This window comes from Bos grunniens, chromosome 4 (assembly GCF_055505025.1).
Source record: "Bos grunniens cultivar Pamir isolate PY7600 chromosome 4, Bosgru_T2T1.0, whole genome shotgun sequence".
NCBI classification, from domain to species: Eukaryota; Metazoa; Chordata; class Mammalia; order Artiodactyla; family Bovidae; genus Bos; species Bos grunniens.
This window is the reverse complement of record NC_141168.1, coordinates 68,571,630-68,589,171: the sequence shown is the minus strand read 5'-3', so window position 1 is coordinate 68,589,171 and position 17,542 is coordinate 68,571,630. Positions and strand designations below refer to the sequence as shown.

General features: G+C 40.4%; 1 protein-coding gene across 4 annotated transcripts in view; it reads right to left on the bottom strand.

Moving 5' to 3' along the window:
• Positions 1 to 1,288: 1,288 nt before the first annotated feature.
• Positions 1,289 to 17,542, bottom strand: part of MET (MET proto-oncogene, receptor tyrosine kinase) — a 115,085-nt gene continuing 98,831 nt past the window's right edge. For all 4 annotated transcript variants that reach the window (XM_086396738.1, XM_086396741.1, XM_086396742.1 and 1 more), the window contains 5 exons: positions 17,141 to 17,322; positions 14,193 to 14,302; positions 12,825 to 12,990; positions 3,643 to 3,779; positions 1,289 to 3,537 (listed from right to left, as the gene is read on the bottom strand). In XM_086396738.1, coding sequence (XP_086252864.1) covers positions 3,321 to 3,537; positions 3,643 to 3,779; positions 12,825 to 12,990; positions 14,193 to 14,302; positions 17,141 to 17,322 — 812 coding nt within the window. In that variant the 3' untranslated portion in view covers positions 1,289 to 3,320. The remainder of the gene's footprint in view (positions 3,538 to 3,642; positions 3,780 to 12,824; positions 12,991 to 14,192; positions 14,303 to 17,140; positions 17,323 to 17,542) is intronic.

The following is a 17,542-nucleotide window of genomic DNA, read 5'->3' as shown; positions in this document are numbered from 1 at the left end:
TCTTGTGTAGTTCAGAGAGCAAAAACATAATTGATGCCTACACTGTGGAATAAAAAAATCTTGTGATAATTAAAAATTCAGAGTACCCAGCAAAAATCTGCAAAGAGATATCTTTTTATCCCTCTCTCCCTAGAAAGGTTCCTTTCCAACCGCCATGTCGGTGATTCACTAAATATCATGGGACTTGCATACGCAACTCTGTTATCTATGATGGCTTAAAGTGACTGACTGAAGACAAGAAAATCCTGTTTCAGTTGAGCAATTGTTTGAAGATCTGCTACGTGCCAGATACTTGGGATGTAAGGATGACAAGTTATCTTTCGGGGGTATATGGTCTGACAACGTCCTATGGAAATGCATCTCTTGGCAGAGAAAGAGTCTGACTGGGTACGGGCATTAAATTCTCTCACTAAAGAATCAGCCCCCACCACACTTTGTAGGCATTGGTTTAAACCTGGACCTTTTTTTAAAAAAAAAAATCAGATTGCCCCAAGACTTAGATGACTGAAATTTCACCTCTGAATTCCTTTACCATTACAACAATACTCACAGATATAACCTGAAGATAGTTTCGCTAATCCCTGGGGACACCTGAAGAGTGGGAACTCTCCATGAAAAGTGAGGTTTTCAGGCGGTAAGAAGTTCTCTCTCCTCCAACACCCAACTGGGTATCTCTGTGCCAACTGCAGGTTGCAGTTCCATTGTCGTTATCTTCTGGTACAAGGATGCACCTTACTGGAGAAGAGCATCGAGCTGAAGTAGGGGCCAGGTGCTCTGGCAGCTGAAAGACTGTTAGGGAAATGCTAGGAAATGCAGCAGGTCAGGGGAAACATGGTTTAGAAAGGCAGAGACTTCCTGAAACTCAGGTATGCAAATTCTTTTAGGTAAGGATGCATTAACTTGTGGAGGAGGCAATGGCAACCCACTCCAGTAGGAGCCTGGTAGGCTGCAGTCCATGGGGTTGCTAAGTCGGACACGACTGAGCAACTTCACTTTCACTTTTCATTTTCCACTTTCATGCATTGGAGAAGGAAATGGCAACCCACTCCAGTGTTCTTGCCTGGAGAATCCCAGGGACGGGAGAGCCTGGTGGGCTGCCATCTGTGGGGTCGCACAGAGTCAGACATGACTGAAGCGACTTAGCAGCAGCAGCAGCAGCAGCAGCATTAACTTGACTAACAACACTCTTCTAATGGATGACTTGATGTAGCCAGGTAAAATCAATCTTAGGCTTCCCCTGTCCTTATGTAAACGGGCAGGTAATCAAGCATGACTAACAATAACCAACTTTCAGTATACAAGACGATACATCACTTTAATTGTATGATTTATCCGAACAACAACTATTAACATACAAAGTACCATTCAGCTCAACTGCAGGTATAGGCAGTGACAAGTATCTAATTCTTAGAAGAATCATGTAACTCCCACAGTCTGTCTAGACATATTAACCAAAGGACACGTTTATAAATAGCAAACATGAAATTCACATTGTAGCTTTTTCAAGCATATATACAGGTGTGCAGTCTTGTTGATGAGTTGTTTCCATAAGCTCTATTCTTGATGTATTCATTCTCCGGACATTAGTAGAAACCGTTTTTTCCTGCAGAGCAGATTTTTTTCTTCCTCATCCATTATTTACAATATTCTGTAATTAGTATCACTCTATACACTTCTGAAATAATAATATTTGAATTGGAATATCTCTGCAGTACAATTCCTTGGGTCTTCTGGTAAGTTCCACCACTGTCAAAGAACTTTCAGTTGTAATCACTGTCTCACAAAAAGAGCTTAACTCTACTATTGGGTTTTAGCTCAACTCTACTATAAACACACCCTCTTTATAGCTTGCTGTGTTAACCCTTGGCTTCAAGTCCTGGTGATGTAATGAGGGTGGGGAGTTCTGGCAGTCAGTACATTTCCTTATCACTTATTCACAGCCATTTAAAATCATGCTGTTATTAATCCAAGTTCGACATACCTTTTCTGAAATGTTCACAGTGCAGTATTTTTGTGGCCTAACAAAAGTTTTCTCACATCATTAAAAATAAACCTTTTTATAAAAATATAATACTTTAAATGTTTACATCAACAAAACCAGTTTGAGTATCCTGTGCCACATGCATTATACAGTAGTAAGCACAAAATCCCACAGAACAAAACATCACAAAAGTCCTGACCAGAGTAACTGTTCATCCAGGCGAAATGGTCAGAACTTTCAATCAACATATTTTTTCTCTAAAATATGTTTTGCTTAATAACACACAATGTTCTAATACAAAACTGGATTCCCCCTGATTTGGTTGTTTCAATTGTCTGTGGGGTGGAAAGCTGCCACCTGACAAAGAGGCTGACGTTTCCAGTCCATTGATTCTTTCCAAGGCTCTACATATAAGCCATGGTTGGAACCAATAATGCTTTTAGTCAGAGGTATTCTGCTTCAAAAACATGCTGAGTTACCTTTAAAAACAACTGTCATCACAAATTACTTGTTTTATTTTCAGAGTTGTCATTAAAAAAAAGATAAAACTTCTAAGTGTCCACAACCAGATTAGCAAAGTATCATTCTTAAACAGTTGATTTTTAAATGACAAATATTTCACTGCGACTAAGCTATTTTATGAAAACGTAAATGTTGTTTATGTACAATATGTAAATATTCCTATAAAGTTATAAACATATTTCATGTCCTGCTGTTTTGAAATGTTGACTGTATTGTCTATGGATAGTTCTCCAATAAAAGGAATGTGTAGACAAAAATTTAAAAGGGAATGTTTACCTAATGGGCAAATGACAACATCGGTGATAAAAAAAATGTGTTTTTCATACAACACATAAGTTCTTTGAAACATTTTAATTCTAAATGAGTGGTTTGGTTCCAGGGCTGCCATGCCCTGTTGGGACATTACCATTTCTTTTGAATTTTCTGTCATTAAGAAGTCTTCAAAATGCATTGCTTCACTTTCCCATATGAAATCAAGTGGGATCTTGATTTTAAAAAATTTCAACCCAGCATTTGGGTTTTGGCCTGAATGTGACAGAAGCATTATCACAGCTGCAGAATTGCTGTTGGTCACTGGTCTGCGAGACCAAGCTGCTTGCTCTGATGCTTTGTCAGATGAGAAATTCTGTAGAATCCAGTCATTTTAATAACAATATAAGGTCCTATAATAGTGCAATCTTGGCAAAAGCAAAAAGTACCCGGTGGCCTTTCAGTGGCCAGGCAGTGAAAAGAATGTTGGACAAAGGGTGGACTGTTGTTCAGGCAGTTCAGTGATGTTTCTCAGACGGGGACTCAGTGGCACAGGTGCCTCCATCCATCATGTGTCATCATCATCCTCGCCACTGACATTATCTTGTGATGACAACAGAGAAGGATATGGAGCGACACATTTGACGTTCACGTAAGTAGCATTCACATGGACATAGTGCTCCCCAATGAAAGTAGAGAATATCACGGATATCCTGGAGACCAGTTCAGAAAAGGATGGGCGCAGTTCAGCTTTAGGGTGCCAGCATTTCAGCATCACTTCATACCTGTTTCAGAAAGGATGCAATGCTGTGAGGACTCTTAAGGCAAACACTTCTGCAAAAGTAAAGAACATATGAGCTACAGAAGACACTGCTGGAATTCTTACTTACAAGGGATCTGGGCAGTATTCAGGTTGTAGGAGCCTTCTTCCTTGCAACAAGTAAACTGTTATGTCAAAGGTGTTGACGTCAGGATAAGGTGGTGCTCCTCTTGTCATCAGTTCCCAGAGAAGCACGCCAAAGGACCACTGGTCAAACAAGGGAAGGGAGAATCCAGGTAAGGGAAGAATGGCCGCACAAATATGAAAGGTGATCAGTAGGTCTTCATTACAAAACTTGGTTTAGTATTCAACACTATTGCTGTTTTAGGCAAAGTTTTCCTTGAAGACAATTAGTAACATAAGTTTATGACTTGTTTAAGCCAGAATTAAAATTTAGATTACAAGTAAATGTAAAGTTTTCAAAAAGGATGCCTGAAATCCACATGATGATTACAATTTCATCAGTAGTTAGCACAGTGCGTTTTCCAAGTTCTTTCTTATGGAGTCACAGCATTAACATGTTTCTATCCTTCTTTATTCAATGGCTTCATTACAATTTTAGACTATTAGTAAAAAAAAAAAAAAAGAAGACAAGGCTTCCAAAATTTAAATCTGTGGAATTTCCAAATGAATGGAAATACTCCTTAAGAAATGTAACCATATCTAAAAGTTAATGTTAAAAGGTCTAAGTCAGTAAAAATAAAAATCTATATTAAAAATCAGAAGTAATAAGACTGCTCAGCATCAAGGCTCTTGAATGAAAATGAATTTCAATAAAATAACTATATTTTGAAAATGTTATAGGAGGAAATTAATATAAAACAGCTGTAACAGTACTTTATAGGATGATCACAAGGACACAGAGAGGTTGACTGATCTGCTAAAAATTCCTCAATAAATCTGAATTCACACAGGGATAAACATTTCAGAGTTCACGACTCTTGGGTTTTGCTTGGTCTACCAAACTTCACTAAATATGCAGTTTCTTGATTTGGAGCACTCTCCTTGGAATAGATCAGGTCATGCATGTTATCTCACCCTGGACATGTGCCAAGGTGAGAATGACACAATGAGAGTAAATCAATATGTGTGGGTCACCCCCCGGGCAGAGGACCCAGGAAACCAGTTCTCTCACCACACTTCCAAGACACTTGCACACAGCAGCATATAGGGGCAGAAATGAGGCCCTGAGGAAAAAGAAGCTTGGAGGGGAAGGAGAATATAGCCCAGACATGAAGAGCGGAAAACATAAAACTGAGATGCAAGTGTAGCTCATAACTCAGCAAGGAGACTAAAGCATGTGTTTCTGAAAGGAAGCAAGCAGGTAGACATTGTAGTTGCTGATACAAATCTCCATGAATGACTTTTTCCTTTCGTCCAAGTTTAAGAATGCTTTAAGGCCACTGACTTCCTTGATCCAAATAGAGAAAACAAACTCCTTGGGTGGGTGGGTGGGGGGAGGCGGGGCAGAGTACTAGATAAATTTGCTGTCTTCTGGAGTCTTTCATGGAAAAGGCAATGGCACCCCACTCCAGTACTCTTGCCTGGAAAATCCCATGGATGGAGGAGCCTGGAAGGCTGTAGTCCATGGGGTCGCTGAGGGTCAGACATGACTGAGCGACTTCACTTTCACTTTTCACTTTCATGCATTGGAGAAGGAAATGGTAATCCACTCCAGTGTTCTTGCCTGGAGAATCCCAGGGACGGGGGAGCCTGGTGGGCTGTCGTCTGTGGGGTCACACAGAGTTGGACACGACTGAAGTGACTTAGCAGCAGCAGCAGCAGCAGGAGCCTTTCAAAGTTTTCAAAGCCTCAAAATCTTCTGAGCCACTTCTGATGACACCACTGTGTTAAGTCCCAGAATTTGCATTAGAATTTAAATCAGTTTAACAAGTATCTATTGACCCTTGAGGGCTTCTCATGTGGCGTGGTGCTAGAGGTAAAGAACTGGCCTGCCGATGCAGGAGACAGATGCAGGTTCAATCCCTGAGTTGGGAAGATCCCCTGGAGAAGGAAATGGCAACCTACTCCAGTATTCTTGCCTGGAGAATCCCATGGACAGAGGAGCCTGGCGGGATACAGTCCATATGGTCACAAAGAGGTGGACACGATGAACGTGACTTAGCACACACTGACCTTTGATGATGCACAGGTAGGTTACTGTCCAAGTTACTGGACAGGCCCTGAGGCTGATTTAACAGGGTTGAGAGAATTATGCAATTAGTTATGTAATTAACTGTCACGTAGAACAATAAGATCTAATAACTACAATACAGAGCTATTATAGAAAAGAGGTACAGATGTTGTGAAAAGGCTAAGGGATAATGGGGTAACTAAGAGAGGCTTCAGGAAGAAAGTGACAGTATAGTGGGTCCTGAGAAACTGCGAGAGTTTGTTCTGTAGATACATGTATTGTGAGGGCAGAAAGAGTATTCTGGATGAAGGCAGTGGGCCCAGGGGTAAAGGGTAAGACACTCAAACGTGTTTTTTTGAACTGTAAGGACAACAGGTCACTCTGCTTGACGTGTGGAGCAGATGAAGGGATGAAGGACAGATAAGGTTGAAAGGGGACCGTGTTTTTGAATAAGGTTGAAAGGGGACTGTGTTTTTGAATGTTAATCATGGGTTAAACTGAAATCAATGGGACGTGACTGGGGTTGAGCTCCAGGAGATTGCATCTGTAAACACTGCTTTAAACAAACAGGGGAAGCTCATCCAAAATATGGAGACCAGTTAGGACACTTTTGAATGGGGCAGGTGAGGGCTGCTACTGAACACTGGCAACATGGAACCTTATGAGACTGAACTCTCTCTCTCCCGGGAGAGACTGAACTCTGCCAGGAGAGCGAACTCTCTAATTTGCTTTCCCGAATTAAAGCGGTGGGAGAGAGCACGTGTCATCAAATGAGCTTGGCATGGGTGGGCATCATGCCCTTTAAAAAAAGATTGTCTTATTTAATCCTTATAACAAGTCTGTAATGTATTCAGTTTTGTAGATGTTTCAAGAATGAGGAACCGAAGTTCTGAGAGGCTGATTACTAGTATGTGATCGACCCCATGGACTGCAGCCCACCAGGCTCCTCCGTCCATGGGATTCTCCAGGCAAGAGTACTGGAGTGGGGTGCCATTGCCTTCTCTGAGTGTGTGATCAGGTCTCCCTAACTGACAGCCTAGGTTATAGGAGGTCTGGAGGCAAATTTGCAAAAACAAGGGGGAAGAGTTGGATAAATTTAGTCCTATAAGGAATTATAGTGAAAGTCGTTCAGTCGTATTCAACTCTTTGGGACCCTATGCACTATACAGTCCATGGAATTCTCCAGGCCAGAATACTGGAGTGGGTAGCCTTTCCCTTCTCTAGGGGATCTTCCCAACCCAAGGATTGAACCCAGTTCTCCCACATTGCAGGTGGATTCTTTACCCAGCTGAGCCACCAGGGAAACCCAAGGAATTGTAGGATTTAGGCAACTGATATCAGCGGAGGATTGGAGAAATCATGGGACAGAAGAGGTGAGAGGGAGGCAGTTTCATGAACAGTCTGCATTCCAAATTCCCCTTAACAGCTTGGACTGACTGGATGGTAGGGGGTGGGGAAGTGAAGGAAGAGAATGATACTGACCAAGAACAGAAAGTGGGAGTGGGGCATGTGAGGGAGGGATAGAGAAGGACAGAGAGAGACAAAGGGGTGGGGGAGGTGTACGATGCCTGTGCATTAAAAATGATTGGAAGCAAGTCAGTTTTAGCTTCAAGACAGGAGAGCACAGTCATTCATGCTTATTGTGTGAATGATCAAGGCTTTCTGAATATCTGAGCACCAGCAGTGAGCTCATCTGAAGAATCTCTGCCTAGTTTTACCAAAGATGAAGCTGAAAGCAGTTATTAGAGGTAAGAGACTATTATAAGCTATAAAAAGTGATAGGCACATTGCTGCAGCAATCAAGGAATAGATATAGCCAAATTTGAGCATTCAAAAAAGCAATTATCCTTCAATAAAAAAATAGAAAAGTAAACTGATATAATACCTTTATAAAAAAGCATAACTGATTTAAAAATGGATTAATTGATAAAATTTAGCAACTGGTAGGTTGATAATCTTTTCAATAAAACTGAAAACTTCTGCTCTTTGAAAGATACAATTAAAAAGGCAAGCCACAGACTAAAAAGTATTATTTGTAAGAACACATATCTGATAACATGTACCTATAACCAGAACACATAATGAACTCTTAAAAATAAAATAAAAAATAACCCAATTTAAAAAACACTAGAAAATAGAATACATATGATCCAGCAAACCTACTTATGTGAAATAAACCAGTTACAGAAAGAGAAATACTATGATTTCACTTATAATGAAGTATCTAAAATAGTCAAACTCTTAGAAAGTAGAATGGCAGTTGCCAGAGATGCTGGGGGAGGGAGAAATGGGGAGTTGTTCAGTGGATATAGAGTTTCAGCTTTGCAAGTTCTACAAATCAGTTGCATAGCACTGTGCACACTGTACAATACACTTAAAATGGTTAAGATGGTCAACTTTATGTTTTTTATCATAATAAAAAAAGAATAACTGTGGAAACATTGATACTACTGATCCTCTCAAATGCATTATGCTATGTGAAGGAGACAGACTCAAGGGCTATCTACTGTATGATTCCATTTATAGAACATTCTAGAAAAGGTAAAACTACAGAGAGAAAATGAACCCATGGTTTCCAGGTTTTAAGGTTAGGGTATGTTACACCATCAAGAGGTGTAAGGAAATTTTCTGGGATGATGGAACTGTTTCACATCCTGGTTGTGGTGATCTGGGTCATACAACTGATGCAATCTTTAAAACCTACGGAACTGCACAATAGAAAGGATGAAGAGTTGGTATATTGCACAATGGTGATACCATTAATAGAAATAAAGAAGTGAGGCATCAACAGTTGGCAGAAAAGAACTTGACTTTGAACACAGTAAATTTGTGTTGCTGATGAAAACATCTCGTAAGAGAGATGCAAAGGTGACTGTTGATGGAAATGGTTGAAACTGTTGAGAGAGACTGACACCTTAAGACCAAAATCCTGGGGGACAGTTGTATGTAGGCTGTGAGAGAAGAAAGAGAAGCTGTCAAGGTAAAGAAAACACAGTCTAAAAGCAGGAGGAAAACAGGATTGTACAGTGGCCCTGAAAACAAAGGAGAAGGAAATTTCAAGAGCAGGACAGCTGATGATATTAAATGCAGCAGAATGATGAAGCAGGATGAGAAAGCCAGTTGGTTGAACAAAGAAGTCAGTACTGACTTCAGTGAAAGCACTTGTACTAAGCACAAACACTATGCAACACTGGATATGAGTAATTACATGTATAGAAGATACTTCAGTTGTTGGAAAGGCTTTCAAGAGTATTTAGATTTTAGCTGAACTGCATCTGGGCATTTGTGAGAAAGTACACCTTCCTACAAACAGGCAAGTTTTTGTCTGTAGGTCTCAACATAATACAGGTTATTACAGGTGCTTGGATATGTTCCATGTCAACATTCAAAAGATTGTGCTGTCCTAGAAATGAAAACTTTATGCAAATTTATAAATCCATCAATAACCATCAATAACCATCCAATCAATAACAATTTGTCAAAGCAGCATGGTATGGACTACTCAGGTTCACCCTTTATATAGTACAGTATAGAGTCTTTCAATGAGAGGGAGAAAGACATAGCACTTTGAATCTATAGAAGCCTGTGTAAATTTCCTAAGTATCTGAGTGACAGTTGCTTTACAAGAAGTGCTAAACTCTTGCTGTGCATGCGTATTTTTGTGGAGATAGTGGTGAGTGGTACAGGACTATCAAAAAGCTCAGAATCCCAACTCTTGCCTTGAGCATCCAAAATTTCATCACACTTGTATTAATAACTTTGCTGAGATATGATTTATATGTCATAAAATTTGCCAACTGTACGTGTATAGTCAATGATGTTTACTAAATTTATATAGTAGTGCAGCTATCATCACTATTCAGTTTTAGATCAATTCTAACATCCCAGAAACTTCCCTCATGCCTGTTGGTAGTCAATCTTTGCTCCCACTCTCAGCCCCAGGCAACCACTGATCTGTTTTCTGTCTCAGCTTTTTGCCCTTTTCTAGAAATTTCACATAAATGGAATTACTCAATGTGTAATAATTTTGAGTCTGCCTTCTTTCACCTGACATAATGTTTTTGAGGTTTATCCACATTGCAGCATGCATCAGTGGTTCTTTCTCATTACTGAATACCATTATTCTGTTGTATAGATATACCACACTTTATATACCCATTTCCCAGTTGATGGACATCAAAATTGCTCCTGGTTTTGACTATTCATAATTGACTATTATGAATAACACTGCTGTGAGCATTCATGAGCAAGTCTCTGTGTGGGCATATGTTTTCATGTGCTTATTAGCTAGGTATTCATACATCTCCTTGGTAAAATGTTTATTCAAATCTTCTGCCTATTTTAAAAAAATGGGTTATTTTGCCTTCTTATTGAGTTCTAAGAGTTGGTTCTCCTTCCTCCTCCTCCTACTACTACTAAGTCGCTTCAGTCGTGTCCGACTTTGTGCGACCCCATGGACTGCAGCCTACCAGACTTCTCCGTCCATGGGACTCTCCAGGCAAGAACACTGGGGTAGGTTGCCATTTCCTTCTCCAATGCATGAAAGTGGAAAGTGAAAGTTAAGTCGCTCAGTCATGTCTGACTCTTAGCGACCCCATGGACTGCAGCCTACCAGGCTCCTCCATCCATGGGATTTTCCGGGCAACAGTACTGGAGTGGGGTGCCATTGCCTCTCCGTCTCCTTCCTAGCAGTAGTCAAGTCTAGATGAAATGTGTATGCTTTCAGGATGGGTTAAGTCTCCTTACCTGATGCCTTTACCTGTCACCATCACTAATGTTTTCTCAGCCTACCTCTCTAGCACCTTTTTATTTCCTCTTTTTCACAATCTTTCAGGATCAAAATCCAGGCAATAAGCTCTAGCATGGACTATCACATCCATTTACCAATCTTAACCACCCTGAAGTCCCATTCCTCCACTATGTCCTGTGATACATGTGTTCACTGAAAACAGGCTCTCAGTCACCCTCAGCTTATTCTCTAATGACTCTTCCACTTCCTCAGGAACCGAAACTCTACTTTCACTTAAAGACCACAATGTCTTCAAAACTCTTACCAATAGAGGCCACACCTCTCTCTCTTGCTGACTCTCAGGGAGGAGGGTAGACAACTTCTCACCTCCCAAAGCCACACACAGATCCCCATCCCAAGTTACATCTTAATAGCTGCCAATCCTTTCTCTTTTGCAATCTATGTCCTCCATTAATGCTATTTCCTTCCCACCTTGTTTGCTGATGTCACCAGTTAATGCTTTTCTTGTTATCGTCAAGGACTGAGGCATTGCTGTTTTCCTACCTCCACATATCATAGTCCTCTTGATTCATGAAAGGCAAATAGAACATTCCATTCAACACCCAGGCTCCTCCACACACTCTAGACCAAATCATTCAGGTTCCAAGACCCTTCTTGTGCTCTGAGTAGCAGGAGCCTCTGCTGACCATACCCCATTTCTTCTTGACACTTTCTCTTCCTCTGGGTCTCCCATCTCTCTGCTTTTCTCCTTCATGGCATGTATGTAGGTTCCTTTGAATAACTGTATTGGAGTCTCAAAAGCCTATTTCCAGCCATGACCTCTGCTATGGACTGAATTGTGCACCATCCTTTTCAAAATTCGTATGTTGAAACTCTAACTCCCAGTGTGATGGCATTTAGATGGGGAGGCTTTGGGAGAAAATTAGGTTTATATGAGGTCATGAGGATGGGATTAGTGCCCTTACAAGAAGAGACCCACAGAGCTTACTCTTGCTCTCTCCCCAGCATAAGGCATAGTGAGAAGGTGACCATGTGCTTGCCTCGCCAGAATTTGACCACACTGGAATCCCCATTTCCCACTTCCAGCCACCAGAACTGTGAAAAGTAAACATCTGCTGTGTAAGCCACCCAGTGTATGGTGTTGATTAAGACAACCAAAGTGTTTGTACAAGCTGCAGATCCACACTTTCAGTTGCATGAAAGACACCTCTGTCTGTATTTCCTACTCCCAGGTCAAACTCAGCATGTGCAAGGCACGATTGCTATTTTTCCTCTTAAACTGGCTTTTGTGCCTCTATCTCACATAATTGTAATTACACCAGTATATAACTTCGCTCAGCTATGCCTTTCATCAATTTCTTGCTAAATACTGATGTTTCCACCTCTGAGATGCCTTCTCTTCCATCTTTTCTGTTTTGACAGTACCTATGTTATTTCATATTCTACCTCTCACTTTGTCTTCCTGTGTCTACTCCTCTCAAAACATTTTGCAGAATGAAGAAAGGCTATAGTGTAATCTGATTACATTTTAATGTTTCCACATGGCCAGAGAATAAATTCCAGACTCCCTAGTTTGCTTTCCAAGGATCTCTATGATCTACTATGAAAATATTTTTCTCAATTTATTCTCATAACTTCCCTCTGTGCCTTCTATTTTTGCCAAATCACCAATGCTTATTGTTTGCTTAGAACTTTAAAGAAGTGTATACTTTCCTGCCCCTTTATCTCACCTGGATTGGCATTTTTTATTTTACCGTCCATTCCATCATCCTTACTTTAAAGCCCATTTCAAGACTCACCTTCTCCACCAGGTGAAAGGGCAGTACGGTAGATTCAGCTGCCCAGGTGAGTGTCTCCCCCACCCTCAGAGCTCTGCTGCACGCCCTCAGATGCTTGTTCTGTGAGAGGAGGATGACCTTTGCAGATAAAGGAGGGCTAGGCAAAGGAATAATGTCTTCACTGCTAGATGTGCCTCAGAGACAGCTTCCAGGTTTCTCTAGGTAGAATTTTTCTGCCCTTGAGCTACGAGTGACTAGATTAATCCCAGTCTACTTTGTGTGAGTTAGTGATGAAATGGCTTCCCTCTCCTGCTGAACAAAGCTCTTGGAGGGCAGGGCTTACACCTGGTTCCCAAGGACCTAACATGCTGTTCTGTTGGACATTTATTCAAACATTTTTTGAATAAATGAATTAATTTATGAGGCCATAGTATGGGTACCTGTTAGACAATCAAGCCCGTTTTTACTTATTAAAAAAGCTGAAATTATGGTGTTGAAGATTTCTTTTTTAAAAAAATTAAGTTCCCATAAAATTAATATAAAAGTTGGCTATGAAAGTAAAGAGGAAGTTGAGGTGATGAATACATTACCACATCTGACTTGGTGGTAAATTTCTGAGTCTGCAGGCTTTCTAAAGCCATCCATTTCACTGGCAGTTTTGCACCTGTTTTGTTGTGTACGCTATAGTATTCCTTATCATACACGTCTCTGGCAAGACCAAAATCAGCAACCTTGACGGTGAATTTTTCATCCAGCCTACAGAAAAAACAAAAATTATTACCAGTGGCTAAAAGAGAATAATTTACAGTGATTCTGAATCTCTATTGATTAGAACAAGCAGCTTCAGTATTTGAAATCCATAATTTCTGCAGGAAGGGCTTCATCTGGCCTGTACTGACTAGCGCTAAATCACAATGGAATCCTTGAATAAAAATGCTTGACATTTACATTTCAAATTCAACAGGCCAAGGGAAGAGATTGTGAATGATGTGGCATAAGAAAATCTTTTTTGCTTTAATGTAGATCTGGAGAAGTAGTAAAATTGGCCACCCTCCCAGCTTTCTTTGGTTGCTAAATCGAGTATGCCAACTGACTACCCAAAGCAATCAGTAATTACCATTTGTCAACTTATTAGCAATACTTAGTTTTATGGGGGAGATATGACAGGGGACTGTTATTTCATTTTTTCCTTCTCAACGGGCTAGGTAGTACCTACAACTCTTTTTACCAGTGAGGTAATAGAGAAAACGGATGCACAGTAAAGCATCTAGGAAAACAGCAGGGTTCCAGGAAAATCAATTCTTCTATCTGAGGCTATGTATCCTTTGTTTAAGATGGCTTTTATGTTGTCACACTGACCAAAACCAAGGTAGGAAATTAATAGCACAGTTCTTTCTTTCACACATACCATAAGTCATGAATCAGTGCTATGGAAGGGAAAGCACTGAATCAATTACCAACTGTTGACTGTTGTATTATACAGCCCAGGCAGCCAGACACAAATAAACCTCTTTGTATATTCATTCTCAAATACCATTTTTGGTAGGGTTTCTGCAGGCTGACTTCAAATCCACTCTTGGGAAGTTACAATATGTTGGTATTTGTGTTACCAGCCCCTCTCCGTTTCACTGTAAAATGCTGCAGATCGAATTGTCCCTTCCAAACACTAATGCAGTGTGAAACCACAACACTGGGGGCTATGGGCGGGAAGGAAAAAGAAAAGCTAGGGCCACAACAGCTGTTTAAGACCCCCCTCGGGAGAATTCCTTTTAAATTCTGTTTGATAAAGCCTGAAAGCTCCACCTACATACCCAGTGCTTACACATCGATTTAGAACTGTGACGAAAATAGAGGACTTTTACGTGAGAAGAGAAAACATCCTCACTAGCCTTGAAGAGTGGGAAACAGGTTCCTCCCTGTCACTTATGGACTGCAGGCACAGAGATTCTTATACTTACATACAGTTTCTTGCAGCCAAGTCTCTGTGGACAAACTTTTTGCTTGCAAGATATTCCATGCCTTTGGCTACTTGAAGACCAAAGCCAATAAGATCTTTTACAGTTGGGTTCTGTAATCAAAGAGAATTGGAAACCCATAAACAATAAGCATTTACTGTTCTAGCTATGGTCTTAGAATTCTGAAATATTGATAAGAATTACCTTATCAATTTCTTATCAACAGCAAAGAATTACCTATTTCAAATAATAACTTGTTTCCTGTTGATAATCATCATTTACTTAGTATCTGTTATTTGCAATATACCATGTTAGAGGTTTTTTATAAATTTTGATTAATCCTTATACACTCACTTCTGTCCATTTTCCAGATGGGGAACTGGAGTTGTTTTAAAATGTGGAGTTTATTATTATTCAGGTAGGGTACAGCCAGCAGATGGGAACAAAGGCCATCAAAAAGACTGTTACTCACAATTCCCAAGAGGAGGCATGGCAGGTCATGCAGGGCCACACAGGGAAGCACCAGGGTTGGTTAGGAGGCAGAGGAAACAAGGGGAAAACATAAGCAAGAGCCTTTATGGTGATTTCTGTGGGAAGGAACGGGCGAGGCAGAGGAAGCAGCTTAGAATCAGCTGGTTTGAATAATTTCAGTGGGTCTGGGGTGTAAGGACTGTCCCTAGAAGTCTAGTACCTGGTCTTGAAGTGATGAGGGCAGGTAGATGGTGGCCAGGGTGTTGGCACCCTTTAAAGGAGGTGGTTGGGGTATGGGCTCTGGAGTGGTTGGTTTAGTGATGAAAGGCATGGTCTCTGAAGGTGAGCTGTTTAATACCTCTGGGAATTTGCCATTCCTGTGGGAACTGGGGAAAGCAGTCCTTCCAGGGTCGGCAGGTCTCCAGAAATACATGGTTAATACAAGAAGCTTTGAGAGAAATAAATCACTCTAAATCTCTCAGATGGTAAGTTGTGGAGTTAGGATTTTAGCCTATATCTGTTAAGACTCCAAAGCCTATATCTGTTAAGACTCCAAAGCTTAGTGAAATCAATCATATTAGAAGCCCTCCTACTGGTATTGAAGCAACAGTGGCCTGAACCCACACAGAAAACAGGAGATCTCATTCTCCATATGTTCAACCCATAAACTTGGATGGACAGCATAATGGCTTTAGTAACTATAAGAACTGTATCTGAAGTCACCCAGATGTCACTGCAGTGCCTGGTCATCAGGAACAGGATAACTCTTCTTCAGCAGCCACAGTGAAGTTTGTGAGGTAAAGAGGCAGCCAGTGGGGACACTGTAAGGAGGGCTACAGCCCACCTTAATGCATCCAGCACGTAGAGAGGCCATTTCCTGTGTTTTTGGCCTCTCTTTAAGATATATCTGTTAGTGGTTGTAATAAGTACAGACTCCCTGGACTATAAAGGCAATGGTATTTTGTAAAGTAAATTCACCTTATTTACAAAAATTCAGAGCTAGAGAGTATTCTCTTTTGACTGAATGCAAAATATTTCTTTACTATCCTAAAGCTCATTTCTCTAAGAATCTGATCCCATGTTTATGAAGTTTTTTTGATCCAGAGTAAAACTACTCCATAATGTCTAAAGAGGTCTGTTCACAGAAGCCAAAAAGCAGCTTGGGGCCATCTGTGACTTCAGTTCTGGAGACTTCTTCTTCCCTCCCTACTCCTGGTCTAGCCATTGTTTGCTCAGCCTTTTTGGAACTAGCATAAATGTCACTAACAAAACTGTCATTTGGAAACATCTAAGAATCTCTTTTGTAACCCTGAACTCATTCATTCAGCAGATATCTCCTGAGAGTCTATGTACTTAACTTTATTTTAGGTGTTGGAGCTATAGCAGTGAACAACATACAAACAAAATTACCTACCCTCATGTGCTTGTACTCTAATAAGATACGTGTGTATGTGTGTGTATATACACACATATATACATATACACAGCTATCATTTATTTATTACCTAGTAGAGTACTGTTCAATAGAAATATGAGACAAGCCACATATGTAGTTAAAATTTTTCTAGTAGTCTCATTAAAGAATTAAAAAGAAACAAGCAAAAATTATTTTCAAAGTATGTTTTTCAACCCACATATCCAAAATAATATCATTTTAACATGTAATCAGTATAAATAATTACTGATGAGATATTTTACCTTCTTTTTTTATACTAAATATTGAAAACCTGGGATGTATTCTACACTTACAGCAAATCTCAATTTACACTAGTCACATTTCATGAGTGGCTTATGGCCACAGTTTTGGACAATTCAGGCCTCAGTATATGAGGGAGTGATGGATAAAAACAAAGCAGCGGAGACGAGAAAGAAAGAAGGCATGAGAGTGTAGTGGTCAGCTGCAATTTTAGACAAGTTGGGGAAGCTTTATTTTGAAGATGACATTAGGGCAGAAAGCTGAAATTAATAACCAAGTGAGATATGTGAATATTTTGGAGAAGAGTAGTCTAGGTGGAGAGACTAGGAAATGCAAAGGTCCTGAGGTGGAAGAGTGGGCAGCAACTTTGAAGAATAGTGAGATTCATTCATAATTAATTTTCAATATATTTCCTTCTAAGGTTAAAACTGCCTTTAGGCTGAGGCTCATTCTGGCTCTATGTCTCCTGTGCAGTGCTTTTTGTGGTGTATAGTAGGCATTGCAAGATGTGTACCTGTCTGGGGGATGGCAGAGCAAGGCTGCCTGCAGGGCAGATAAGAATCACCATCCCTGGAAACCCTTCTATGTATCACTATCTTCCCACTAGGACACAGGATTTTGAGAAACCAGAGAACTGAATGGGCCTCTGTCCATTTGAACGGTGTCAACATTTCACATGGATTTCTTTGGCTAAAAATTTTAAAAAGGTTCAAAATAGCACCTTTTGGAAGGCTGGCTGGCTTAAGGCTAGTTCATAAGTTAGTAAGCTTGGCAATATACTTACATGAGTCTCATTCCTAATGAAATTTCGAAGATCCCCGTGTTTCATGTATGGTAGGACCACCAGTGGAGACCCCTCACTTCGAAGGCAGATTCCCAAAAGTGAGAGAACATTGCGATGACTAAAATCTTTCATGATGATTCCCTCAGTCAGAAATTGGGAAACTTCTCCTATGTCAGTGATTCCTGAGAAAGCCAGCAGTGGAGACATTAACTTCATTACAGGGACAATGATTACTTCATCAGGTTCAGGGAGAGACAGCACAGAATATAAAGCCATTGGACTACATCTTGCCCTGATGCCTCATCCTCAGAGTGTTATTTTACAATACAATTGAGTGAATGATGTCACCTGTGCTGCACTTTTGAGTCACCACCTGCCCTTGTTTTTGAAAGAGTCTAGCAA